The sequence below is a fragment of the Rhinatrema bivittatum genome, chromosome 19 (assembly GCF_901001135.1).
Source record: "Rhinatrema bivittatum chromosome 19, aRhiBiv1.1, whole genome shotgun sequence".
NCBI classification, from domain to species: Eukaryota; Metazoa; Chordata; class Amphibia; order Gymnophiona; family Rhinatrematidae; genus Rhinatrema; species Rhinatrema bivittatum.
In genome coordinates, this window is record NC_042633.1 from 24,761,781 (window position 1) to 24,774,252 (window position 12,472).

At 50.4% G+C, this 12,472-nt stretch overlaps 1 protein-coding gene across 3 annotated transcripts in view; it reads left to right on the forward strand.

The window, feature by feature from the left end:
* Positions 1-12,472, forward strand: part of MED25 (mediator complex subunit 25) — a 31,886-nt gene that overhangs the window by 16,669 nt on the left and 2,745 nt on the right. For 2 of the 3 annotated variants that reach the window (XM_029584145.1, XM_029584146.1), the window contains exons 6-17: positions 27-147; positions 581-737; positions 1,010-1,128; positions 8,771-8,864; positions 8,950-9,173; positions 9,442-9,549; positions 9,666-9,751; positions 9,997-10,054; positions 10,190-10,297; positions 10,508-10,696; positions 11,902-12,006; positions 12,211-12,288. In XM_029584145.1, coding sequence (XP_029440005.1) covers positions 27-147; positions 581-737; positions 1,010-1,128; positions 8,771-8,864; positions 8,950-9,173; positions 9,442-9,549; positions 9,666-9,751; positions 9,997-10,054; positions 10,190-10,297; positions 10,508-10,696; positions 11,902-12,006; positions 12,211-12,288 — 1,447 coding nt within the window. The remainder of the gene's footprint in view (positions 1-26; positions 148-580; positions 738-1,009; positions 1,129-8,770; positions 8,865-8,949; positions 9,174-9,441; positions 9,550-9,665; positions 9,752-9,996; positions 10,055-10,189; positions 10,298-10,507; positions 10,697-11,901; positions 12,007-12,210; positions 12,289-12,472) is intronic. The other variant, XM_029584147.1, reaches the window with a different exon arrangement.

A 12,472-nucleotide genomic window follows, 5' to 3' on the forward strand; every position in this document is an offset into this window, starting at 1 on the left:
GCTCACTGCTAACATTTGTGTTTCAGAGGGCAGACGCACAAAGTGTGCATCCTAATCTGTAACTCCCCTCCGTACTTGCTGCCGGCCGTGGAGAGCACTGCCTACTCTGGCTACACCACTGAGAACCTAGTGCAGAAGATCGGGGAGGTGGGTACTGAAGTGCTGCCTCCAGGGGCGTCCTCTCTCCAAGCGTGGAAAATTAGGAAAATCCTCAAGCCAAATGGAGGTGCTCTGAGTTAAATTCGCTGCATCTGGTGCCCCCTGCCTGTTGGGAGAGCCCTTCTGGACCTCATAGGTGACAGGAGGCCAAGATCCCTGTGCTTACGTTCCCTGTACATACCCAGCTCAGTCCAGATTCCTGGGTTGTTCATCCCTGCCAGCAGATGGAGACAGCGAACGTTTTCACCGACACTGCCTCAGAAACCCCAGTGCCTGTGCTTATAAATAGGAAGGAGCAGTGCTATGTTCTCTGTCTGATTCTGGAGAGTGATGCTGGTCTCTGTGTGGGGAGAGACCGGGCTCACCCCTTCCTGACCTCTCTGGAAGGGCCCTCACGTCACCATCTGTCCCTCTCTTTCAGCGTGGGATACACTTCTCCATCATCTCGCCCCGCAAACTGCCGGCTCTCCGGGTGCTCTACGAGAAGGCTGCTCCCGGGGGCGTGATAGAAGCACAGCCCAAAGACTTCAGCCAGGACCCACGGCACATGATCTTGATTAGGGGCATGGTCCTCCCAGGTAGGGAAGGCCCCTCCATTTCACTTATTTCACTGGCAGACACGTCCTGCCATCCTTGCTGTGCCATAGTCTGGATGGGCACCACCAGGCCGAGGCCAAAGCCTAGTGCCCTGGAAGATTCCGAGATCGAGCCAGTGGGTTCTCAGTGCTTGTGTTGACCAGGCTGATCCTGCCGTCTCCTTGGATGTAGTCCCTGGGTGATTTGTTACCTTGGCCCCAGATCGCTCCACCACTACCTCACTGACCCTTTAATTCTCTTCTGTCCCTTGTAGTGGGGGGTGTAGCGTCGGCATCCGGCACGGTACAGCCTAAGCAGGCCCTTCCTCAGCCACCACTGCAGAGTGCCCCAGCGCAGATCCCGCCAGTCCCACAAGGCCCACAGCCCTACCAGGTGAGCCCCAGCTGGCACTGTCTTAAGACTTATGTGGTTTTACCCTGTTTGGACAGTTCTGGTCAGTCCATTCTGTGCCCGAGTTAAATATCTGATTTTCTGAACAGTTCATCCTGCTTTCTCGTTCAGAAATCACAGTCTGCTTATTTTATTTTCTGTAGATTTGTAATTTGTTTTTCCCTGCACGTGCCCAGATTCAGTCCAGACTCCTGGGTTTTGCCTCCCTGCCAGCAGATGGAGACAGAGAAAGTTTCATGGACACTGTACATAACCCAGTGCGCCCCCTGCAGTCCCTCAGTATTTCTGTCTCCAGCAGATGGAGGAGGTGCAAAACCTGCAGTCTGGAGAGCGAGAGGGAAAAAAAAAGATTAAAAGACAAAATTTCTGGATCCTCCCAGGGGGTTGTGAGGTCCTGGTGGGGCAACCCCGGCCCCGGTTTGAGGTGGACAAGCAGGGCGCTGGTGACCCTTCGGATAGCTCGGTCCGGAAGTCTGTGGGGTGGACATCTAGTGGTCCAGATCCCTCATCCCCCGTGAGACAGCGGTGGAACCTGCTGGCAGTTCTGCACTGCAAGCCCAGTGGAGCTGGGAGGTTTCCCTTTTATACTTTTATTGTATTTATTTATATTTGATTCCCTTTTATAGTTTTATTTACCAATTGCTTTTACTGCTTGCTATTAACCTCACCGTTTTAGATTATTGAACTGCCAATTCAGATTATTTATCTCATCTTTCTGGAAACACTGTGATTCATGAACTACACCTCGCTTTTACTGTTTTAATTTCGAGCCATAGGAGGATGTTACCGAGGCTAATTTTAGCGATGTTTTAAATGTTGTTATTGTTTTTAAGTTAAATGTTTTAGGAATTGACATTGTATTAGATTTTATTAAAAACTGTTGTAGACCGTTATGATGGAACCCACCGAATGGACGGTATACAAAAATGTATAAAGAAATAAATAGGGTTTGCCCTGGGCTGGGTTGCTAAAGTTTGGTGCAAGGAGACGGATATAGCCAGTGGTCTGGCTCTTTTCTGATCTGCCATGCGGCCTGCGCTCCTGGAACTGGAACCTCTGCACCATAGGAAAGTATTGGTTTCTATGGATCTTTATTTGTTCTCAGAGAGTAAAAAAAAAAGAGAGAGAGAGAACAAGGAACTAGTTAGAGGAATCTATGCAGCAGTGGGGTTACCCGTAGGGGAGGGCTTCGTAAGCAGCTCGAGGAGCTCAGCGATGGGGTTTTTCAGCAGCTTCTCTGCCTGCGGAAGAGTTCAGAGGTTGGCTCTGTGGCGCTGAGAGATTGTTCCCCTGCTCGCTGTTGAGGTGCTGCAGGCGCGGGGAGGAATGGCAAAAGTGGCATGGCATCTGAGGGGTCTGCATTGAGCGTGGCCGCACTGGTAGAATGAGCCTCACGGGTGACGGGGTCTGGCGCTGAGGCTTTCCCCGTCTGCGAAAACGGCGGCCACTTTCAATTCCCTAGCAGCGGCGGAAAAGGCAGGGGAATTCCCTCCTCAGCTGTCGCCAGCGGTTCCCTGTCCCGCGGAGATGCAGAGAAGGCAACTTGCAGCGAGGAGGAGTCTCTGGTTCTGGTAGAGGTCTTCTGCCGGTTTTAGTTTGCTTATGCACAAAGCTTGTTTCCCTGTACGTACCCAGATCAGTCCAGACTCCTGGTTTTGCCTCCCTTCCAGCAGATGGAAGGCACAAGGAGTGAGTGTACTAAAGGGAGCCCTTCTTGAGGATCACTGATACTGGAGGTATCCTTGAGAATGGTTCCCTCCTTTCTGCCTAAGGTGGTTTCCTCTTTTCATTTGAATCAGTCCGTGGAACTCCCTTTCCGGCTTTGGATCCTTCCACTCCTCACTCTAGAGATTTGTGGCGCTTGGATGTGAAACAGGTACTTTTGTACTACTTGGAGGTTACCAACTGTTTTCGCCTGTCGGATCATCTTTTTGTGCTGTGGAGTGGCCCCAGAAGGCGGCATAAGGCCTCTATTGCTCAGTGCTTGAAGGAGGCTATCAGTTCTGCGTACATCACTCACGGTCGGCTGGTGTCTGTGGGTCTTTGTGCTCATTCTACCCAGTCGCAAGCGGCCTCCTGGGCCGAGTGTCAACAAGTTTTGCCACAGGAGATCTGTAGGGCAGCTACTTGGAAGTCTTTGCACACGTTTGCCAGACATTACCGTCTGGATGTCCAGGCCACGGAAGCAGGGGGTTATGGTGCCCGTGTGCTACGAGCGGGACTCTCAGGGTCCCAACCAGTGTAGGGAAGCTTTGGTACATCCCAGGAGTTTGGACTAATCCGGGTACGTACAGGGAAAGGAAAATTGGTTCGTACCTGCTAATTTTTGTTTTATGCAACGTGCGTGCTTGCACTGGGTACAGCAGATGCAGGAAGGTCTCCCAAGGTCAGGCGAGGAGGCAGATAGGGCTGAACCTGTTGAGGCGGCAGTGGCTTACGAGGCGGATGCCCTGTATGACTTGGTTCACACATCGTCTCGGATTATGGTGTCAACCGTATCCGTTGCTTTGGTTGCAGAACTGGTCAGTGAACATATCTTCTAAGTTTTAGGTTCGCTTCCTTTTAAGGGCTGGCTCCTGTTTGGTGAGGACCTGGAGCGGCTGATGCAGTCCCTAGGTGGTAAGGTCCTCAGGTTGCCAGAAGATAAGCCTAAGGACAAGAGATTTTTTCAGATCTGTTCTCATTTTCGGGATGGTCTAATTCTCGTCTGGCAAGGGCAATGCAAGTTCCGCAAAAGCAGTTTTCCCTGTGGGGTCAATCCTGGGGTCAGTCCTTTTGGGGCACCCGGAGACCATTCAGGGGCGCTACTGTTTTACTGTAACTTTTCGCTCCTTCTAGTTATTGTTAATGTTATGATTCTTAAGTTCCATGTAAACTGATGTGATATGACCTAGCTCATGAATGTCGGTATAGAAAAGCATTAAATAAATAAATACTGGGGGTAGCGCAGCAGGAGTTAAGTCCTCGCAATGAGGCGAGGCTGATCCACTCTGTCATTCCTATTATGGGGTGTCACCTGGCACGGTTTTGCGCGAAGTGAGCCAAGATTGCTCAGGACCAATGAGTTCTCGGTGCGGAAAGAGATGGTTACACTTTAGAGTTTGCTCGGCTTGTTTCTAGAGTTAAAGACTTGTTTCTAGTTTCCCCTTGCAGTTCTGTAGACAAACAAGTGGCGGTTCGAGACACGCTGGACCTTCTTCAACAGCTGGGGGTGGTAATTCCGGTTCCACACGAGCAACTAGGATTGGGAAGGTCCAGAACCCGCCCGTTTGGTAGAGAGTGAGAGTTGTCCGCTCATTTCGTTTGTATAATATGAAATACAGGATTGTTTAAATAAAGTTTATTAGTTGAAGAGAGTTTTTGAAGTTTTGGATAGATTTTTGTGGTTGCTTGGGTGCCAAGTCATTGTATGACTTCATCTGTATGTCTTCTAGGTCTATGACGTCCGTGGTTTCCGCTAGACGGCTTCTTTGGTTGCAAATCTGGTTGATGGATGTTTGGTCTCAGCTAGGTTCACTGCCCTTTAAGGGAAAGCTTCTTTTTGGGGTGGACTTGGAGGAGCTTGTGAAGCATCTTGGAGAAACTAAAGGGCACAAGCTGCCAGAGAACAAGCTGAAGGTTGGCAGAGGTTCCTCTTCTTCACAGGCTCGATTTTGAACGAATCGGCGTTTCCAGCAGTCTCGACCTTCGGGAGGCAGTCAGAGACAAGGAGCCTGGGAGGCAACAATTTTGGAATCAGTCCTTTCGAGGCAGGAGACCGAATAGAAATGGACCTGGTCAGAGGGTCTCTGGTTCTAAGTCTACCAAATGAAGCAAGGCCGGCCCACTCCTCAGTTCGAAAATCGTAGGTCGGTTAATCTTTTTCTTCGATGAGTGGGCCAAGATTTCATCAGATCAGTGGGTCCTAAACCTAATAGAACACGGTTCTGCCTTAGAATTTGCACGCCCATTAAGGGACTTGTTCATAAGGTCCCCTTGTATTTACGAGCAGAAAAGACGAGTGATTCGAGAGACTGACAATCGTCTGCGAATGCTGGGGTCCATAATTCCTGTCCCTGTGGAGGAGCAGGGGTCAGAAAGGTATTCCATTTATTTTGTGGTCCCAGAGAAGGAAGGCACATTTCAACTGATCTTGGATTTAAAGAAGGTGAATATGGCTCTCAAAGGGGAGTTTTTAGCTTCTCTGAATTTGACCGAAGATTATCTTCACATTACAATATGTTTGGATCATCAAAAGTTTCTAAGGTTCATGATTCTCTGAGCTCATTTTCAATTTTGTGCTCTACCTTTCAGATTGTCGACAGCTCTAAGGACCTTTACCAAGGTGATGGTTGTGGTGGCAGCGGCTCTCTGGAAGGAGGGTGTTCAAGTTCCACCCGTATTTGGATGATTGACTGATCCAAGCAAAGTCTGAAATCCTTTGTCATCAGGCAGTTGCAATAGTGGTGCAGTGCTTGAGGTCCCTGAGCTGGGTTGTGAATCTCCCCAAGAGCCACCTGGTCCCATCTCAGGTTTTGGAGTTTCTGGGAGCTTGTTGCGACACCGGGCTCAAAAGAGTGTTTCTCACCGAGGAATGGATAGTCAAGATCCAGAGGCAGGTTTGCAGCTTGCCGAACAGTGCTGTTCCCAGGGTGTGGGATTATCTGCAGGTTCTTGGGTCTATGACTTCCACGTTGGAATTGGTCCCTTGGGCTTTTGCTCATATGAGGCCTCTTCAGCCAGCATTGCTCTCAAGGTGGAATCTGTTATTGGAGCAGTTTCATCTACCATTGCCTCTTACAGAAAGGGCCAGATTGATTCTAAAGTGGTGGCTTTGTCGGGACAGTTTGAATCGAGGGGTGTCCTTAGAGGTTCCGAATTGGATAGTGGTCACGACTGATGCCAGCCTTACCGGTTGGGGGACTGTGTGTCGGACTCAAGTGGTCTCCGGAAGAAGAGTCACGGGCTATCAATCGTCTAGAGATGAGAGTGGTGCATCTGGCATTGAAGGCTTTTCTTCTTCTTTTACAAGGAAGACCAGTAAGAGTTTTGTCAGACATTGCGACGACGGTGGCTTACATCAACCGGCAGGGCGGTACCAAAAGTCGAGCAGTGGCGCAGGAGGCCCAGGAGTTAGTTCACTGGGCGGCACAGCATCTGGAGTTACTGGCAGCTTCCCACATGACCGGGTTGAACAATATTCAGACGGATTTTCTCAGTCATTGGAAGATAGATCCGGGGGAGTGGGAGTTGTCGGAAGAGGCCTTTCGGCTAATTCATCACAAGTGGGGAGTCCCTTACATAAATCTGATGGCAACGCAGAAGAATGCCAAGGCTCCGTGTTTCTTCAGTCTGAGAAGGAAGCACGGAGCAGGAGTCGATGCCTTAGTACTCCTGTGGCCCCAGGGGATTCTCCTGTATGTGTTCCCACCGTGGGAAAGGTCTTGCGGAGGATAGAAATTCATCTGAGGCAAGTAATTCTGGTAGCGCTGGAATGGCCTCAGTGGCTGTGATTTGCGGATTTGGTCAATCTTACAGTGAATGGGCCACTGCGTTTGGCTCATCTTCCCAATTTGCTGTATCAAGATCCCATATTTTTGGATCGGGTGGATCGCTTCTCTCTCGCGGCTTGGTTTTTGAGAGGAGGCGTCTGAGAGGTAAAGGTTATCCGGAGGATGTTATTACCACTTTGCTGCAAGCTAGAAAGAATTCCATTTCCTTGGCATATATTTGGGTGTGGAAGGTTTTTGAGGCCTGGTGCAAGGAGCAGGAGGTAGATCCAACTCGAGCTTCGGTGGTCCACATATTGTCATTTTTGTAGCAAGGTTTGGTGAAAGGTTTGGTTTTCAACTCTTTGAGGGTCCAGGTGGCGGCGTTGGGATGCCTTAGGGGCAAGATGCAAGGAATGCCTCTGGCGGCACATCCAAATGAGGTATGTTTTCCTGCAAGGTGTGAAGGATTTGCATCCTCTGGTGCGAAAAATATGTCCCCCGTGGAGCCTAAACTTGATTCTTAAGGCGCTGTGTGGGGCACTGTTTGAGCCGCTGCGCAGGGCGACTTTGAAGGATCTTACCTTAAAGGTCGTTTTTCTGGTGGCAACTTGTTCTGCTAGAAGAATTTCAGAGCTTCAAGCCCTCTTGTGTAGAGATTCTTTTCTAAAGATATTGGATACTGGGGTCTTTTTGTGTACAGTTCCTTCTTTTCTTCCAAAGGTAGTTTCATCTTTTCACTTGAATCAGTCGGTGGAGTTACCAGGACACTATGGTGCCTTTTACTAAAGAGTTGAAGTGCCTAGATGTAAAGAGGGTGCTGTTACGGTATCTGAAGGTTACTAATAGCTTCAGGGTGTCAGACCATCTTTTCATTCTCTTGAGTGGTATGAAGAAAGGTCATAAGGCCTTCAATAGCACGGTAGTTGAAGGAGGCGATAGCTTCAGCATACATTTGTAGGGCCATTCTGTGCCTCGGTCTGAGAGCTCACTCGACTCGCTCACAAGCGACATCCTGGGCCGAATGTCAGCAAGTGTCGCCACAAGAGATTTGTAGAGTGGCCACTTGGAAGTCATTGCACACTTTCACCAGACATTATCATTTGGCTGTCCAGGATCCAGAGTCTAGGAGCTTTGGTGAAAGCATGCTTCGAGCGGGACTCTCTCAGTCCCGCCCTGTTTAGGGAAGCTTTGATACATCCCGGGAGTCTGGACTGATCTGGGTATGAACAGGGAAAAGAAAATAGGTTTGTTCCTGTAGTACCACAGATCAGTCCAGACACCTGCCCATTTACTGTGGGGGAGAGTTTGCCGCTCATACTGTTGCTTTGCATATAGTGCCGAGTTGTTGGAGGTTTTCAATGCTGATCACTTATGTTCAATTTGGGAAACGAGTTTTCCATTGTCTTTTTGGGCAACTTCACCTTCTTCCAGCTCGTTGGAGTGGAGGGAGTTTGCTTAGAAGTTTATGGTTGTTGCTGACATCTTGGCTTGGGCGCAGGTCAATACTGAGGGACTGCAGGTGGCGCACTGGGTTATGCACAGTGTCCGTGAAACTTTCTCTGTCTCCCTCTGCTGGCAGGGAGGCAAAACACAGGAGAATGGACTGATCTGGGGTACTACAGGAATGAAAATTAGCAGGTAAGAACCAGTTTTCCTTTAATGCTGCTCATACAGATCTACGAGACAACATATTGATTGATGTTGCCACAGAAGTCTCTGTATTGTGCTTTTCTCTTGCCCCTTGATGCTGTTACTGGGAGGTTGTATTGGGTGGGGAGAGGTTGCTAGCTTGGAGTCGGAAGGGGTTGTCTTTACCAGTGACGCAGTAGTCTGGTTTGCAGTTCTGTCGAGCCGGGCTCACAGAGGTGTCTCCTCCAGGACCCTGTCAGCTTGGGAGGGAACTTAGTGGAGACATTGCATCTGTAGTCACACAGTTCATGGATGGGCAGTACCCCCTTTGTAATGTTCCCCCCCTTCAGCTCTCCAGAGACGGCCTCAGAAGTCCCTAGCTCCCTAATGCCCCCATCCCAGACCGCAGAGCTGTCATCATCCGTCCTGCCTGTGTGGTAAAGGTGAAATGATTCCAGAAGCAGTGCTGGGGTTGACCCTCTCGGAACTGCAGTGGTAACGCTTCTGTCCTGTTTTGCCCGCAGGTGTCTCAGGGGAGCTCTCTGAATGCTGCGCAGGCGGCAGCCCAGTCCGCCGTGGAGGCTGCAAAGAACCAGAAAGCTGGCATGGCAAACCGCTGTAAGTTCCACTCTAGGCCACGAGATCTGCTGTTGCATCTCCTCTCTCTTTTGCTCACTGCATCCCGTTCTCTTTCCTTTGGCAGTCTCTAATCTGGTTTCGCTGCCCAGCGCCCCCGGAGTTGGGGCCACATTCAGCCAGGCCCCCACGCAGCCCATATCAGCCAACTCCGTGGCGGCCATGCCTCCCAAGCTGCCCTCTGCCCCCATGATGCCGCCTGTGCAACCCAGCCTGGTCTCCACGGTAACCACAGGGCCCAGCTTATTACCCCAGCAGCAGGGGCCTCCGCAGCCTGGATCCCAGAGCATGGTATGTATGTGGGTGCAGGGTTGGTCTCTCTCCTGGCTCCTAATGGAGCTGTAAGGGAGAAAAGTAGCAATCAATGTCTAGCAAGCCCCCTCCCGTCTCCCTTTCATAGGGACGGAGAACGTGTTGGTGGATTAAAATCCTGCAAGGCTCATCTCTTCTGGCTGTAAATGCTGCAGGTGCCAGCCCAGCTTTCGTTTTGCCTTTACTTTTCCCTCTTCCCCTCTAGCTCCACCTCTCTTTCCTTCTCATTCTTGTTCTTTGCTCACAGCCGGCAGGAGGGAGCGTTCCCCAAGCCACAGGCGCGCAGCTTCCTACGACGCAGCAGTCTGTCACCAACAAGGTGCTGGCCTGGAGCGGTGTCCTGGAGTGGCAGGAGGTGAGGCGCAGTGTGGAAAGAGGTTTTTTTGGGAGGGGGGGGGAGAGGGGGGACCCTGCTGTGGTGCCATGCTGTCTTTGACCCCCCTGGTCTTTTTCTTTCCGGTCCTTTGGAAGAAACCCAAGCCTGCATCTGTGGACACAAACGCTAAACTGACTCGTTCCCTACCATGCCAGGTCTACGTCAACCAGGGGGAGAATCTGTGAGTGCCCGTGTGTCTCTTTGTCCTAGCCTTGTCTCTGGAAGGGGGGCCCATGGACTGCCTCTGCGTACAGAGTATTTCTGGGCTGGCGGGGGTTTGCAGGCGTGGACTTATGTGCATTTCGAGGGCAGACTTAGAAGGGCCTGCGGGCTCTTTTTGCCTGCCAGCGCAGTCTGTTTGCATGTATCGGGTGCACTTTATATTGTGTACATATTTGCTTGCTGGTCATGTTCTCTGCTTTTCAGAAAAGCTGACCAGTGGCCTCAGAAGCTCATCATGCAGCTCATTCCTCAGCAGTTGCTGGTAAATATTCCCTCGAGGTTATATCCGGCTAGACTGTGTGGTAGCGAGACGGCGTACGGACCACTCCTTCCTGTCTCTGGGGTGGGAGGATAGGGTTGCAAACTGCTCTCTCATATCTCTCTCCTCCCCTTGCAGACTGCACTGGGTCACTTATTTCGGAATTCACGGATGGTTCAGTTCAACTTCACCAACAAGGACTTGGAGTCTCTGAAGGGGCTATACAGGATCATGGGCACAGGATTCGTAAGCAGATCTAGTCTTCTGTCCCGCCAGCCTTCTCCCAGCTCTAGGGGAGACAAGCATGCAGAATACCGGCCCTCTCACTCCTAGCTCTGTGTGTCTCACACCATCCCTTGCTGTCTCCGATCTATGCGTGTAGCCCCCATTCCCTCCCTCTCTGCTTCGTATGTTCTAACCAGCGCGGGTAACTGTGGTTTCTCGCTTGGGTCCTAGGCGGGCTGTGTACACTTCCCGAACACGGCCCCCTGCGAGGTGCGCGTGCTCATGCTCCTGTACTCGTCAAAGAAACGGATCTTCATGGGACTTATACCCTACGACCAGCCAGGCTTTGTGAATGCCATCCGGCAGGTCATCACCACCCACAAGCAGGTGCAGCAGCAGAAACTGGATCAGCAGCGCGGCGTGAGTACCATCTCGAACCTTGCACCCTGACCTCGCCTTGAACTTTGGACTCTTCTTGTCTCTACTAACCTGCCTCTTCCCAGCATCCTCCCCAGCCCCGATGCCAAAGTACTCCTCCATCCTGACCTGTTCCCACGTTGTGCGGCGTGGTGTGGCGAGCCTGTCACCATAAGAGCATAAGACTTGCCATACTGGGTCAGCCCAAGGGTCCATCGAGCCCAGTATCCTGTTGTCAACAGTGGCCAAGCCAGGTCACAAGACCTGGCAGGATCCCAAAGGGTAGATAAGACTCCAAGCTGCTTAACATCCACCTCATTCATCCAATATCATTTTCTTCCAGCAGTTTACAGTGATTAACAAAAAAATATCATCATTGAACATTTGGTATTAGGACTAAGGATCCCTTGTAGCGTTTGCTCCCATACGACTATTAATATTCTTAGAAGGATCTAGATATATTATTGTTTTGTTGATCACTGTAAATTGCTGGAAGATAATGATATTGGATGACTGAGGTGGATGTTAGGGAGTTTGTATGGTTATGCGCATTGGCATGGTGTGAGAAGAGAGAATTCCAGTTAGATTTAAAGTGTTTCTTGGTCTCAAACGAATTCTGCTATATTACTTTAAAAAAGTGTTTGTACATAAGTTTATGTATTGGGACTATTGATTACTGTTCTGTTTTTTTTAGTATTGTGGGGTTTTTGACCTTAGACTGAACAGTTTGGGGTGGTCGAGGTAGTTTTGTTTTTTTTACTGATCTCTGTGGTACTGCAGAAACGAAAATTAGCAGGTGAGAACCAATGGACTTTTCCTCCAGGAACTTGTCCAAACCCTTTTGAAACGCAGCCACACTAATAGTTTTCACCACATTCTCTGGCAACAAATTCCAGAGCTTAATTATGCATTGAGCAAATAAATATTTTCTCTTATTAGTTTTAAATGTATTGCCCAGTAACATTGTGTGTCCCCTGGTCTTTGTACTTTTTGAAAGAGTAAACAACTGCTTAACGCTTACTCGTTCCATTCTACTCATTATTTTATAGACCTCTATCCTATCTCCCCTCCTCCAAGCGGAAGAGTCCTAACCTCTTCAGCCTTTCCTCATAGGGGAATCGTTCCATCCCTTTATCATTTTGGATGCCCTTCTCTGTACCCCCCACAGTGCTCGCCAAATCTTAAACTTATCTCTGCATCCCCTACAGCTGGGATCGGCTCAGCCTATGGCCCTGGGAACAGTGCCACCCAACAGCCAAGCATTCATGCAGAAGCAGCCGGGGGCCCTGCCGGTGACCCAGGGGGGTCCGCAGGTGAGTGCGGGACACCAGGAGCTGCATGTGTACTTGCTCTAGATGGAGTCTCCAGCATGCTTTAGCAGGGTTAATTGCCCGGAGCGCTCCCAGCCTGCTCTGGGTAGAACCAGGACTTGAACCAGCCTCTTCAGGTTGACCTATGAGAGGGGGCATCCCGAATTAGTCACCTGTAACACATCTTCGTCTTTTCCCCCCCCGCAGCTCGCTGGACAGCAGGTCACCCCAGGCATGCCTGCAGTCAGTCAGGTAGCCATGATGGATGAACAGCAGCGGAATCTGGTGAGTTACACAGATTGGCGAGTCCTGGTGGATAGACTGCCTGAGGGGGGGGTGTGCTGATGATAATCTGGTAACGCTCCCTGGGTGTTACTGAGGTGGTATCCTAAAAAGAGACAGGATAGCATCTGTCGCGGTAATTTGGTGACTCCTCCGGATGGGGTTGGGTGAGCGGGGGGGGGGGGGG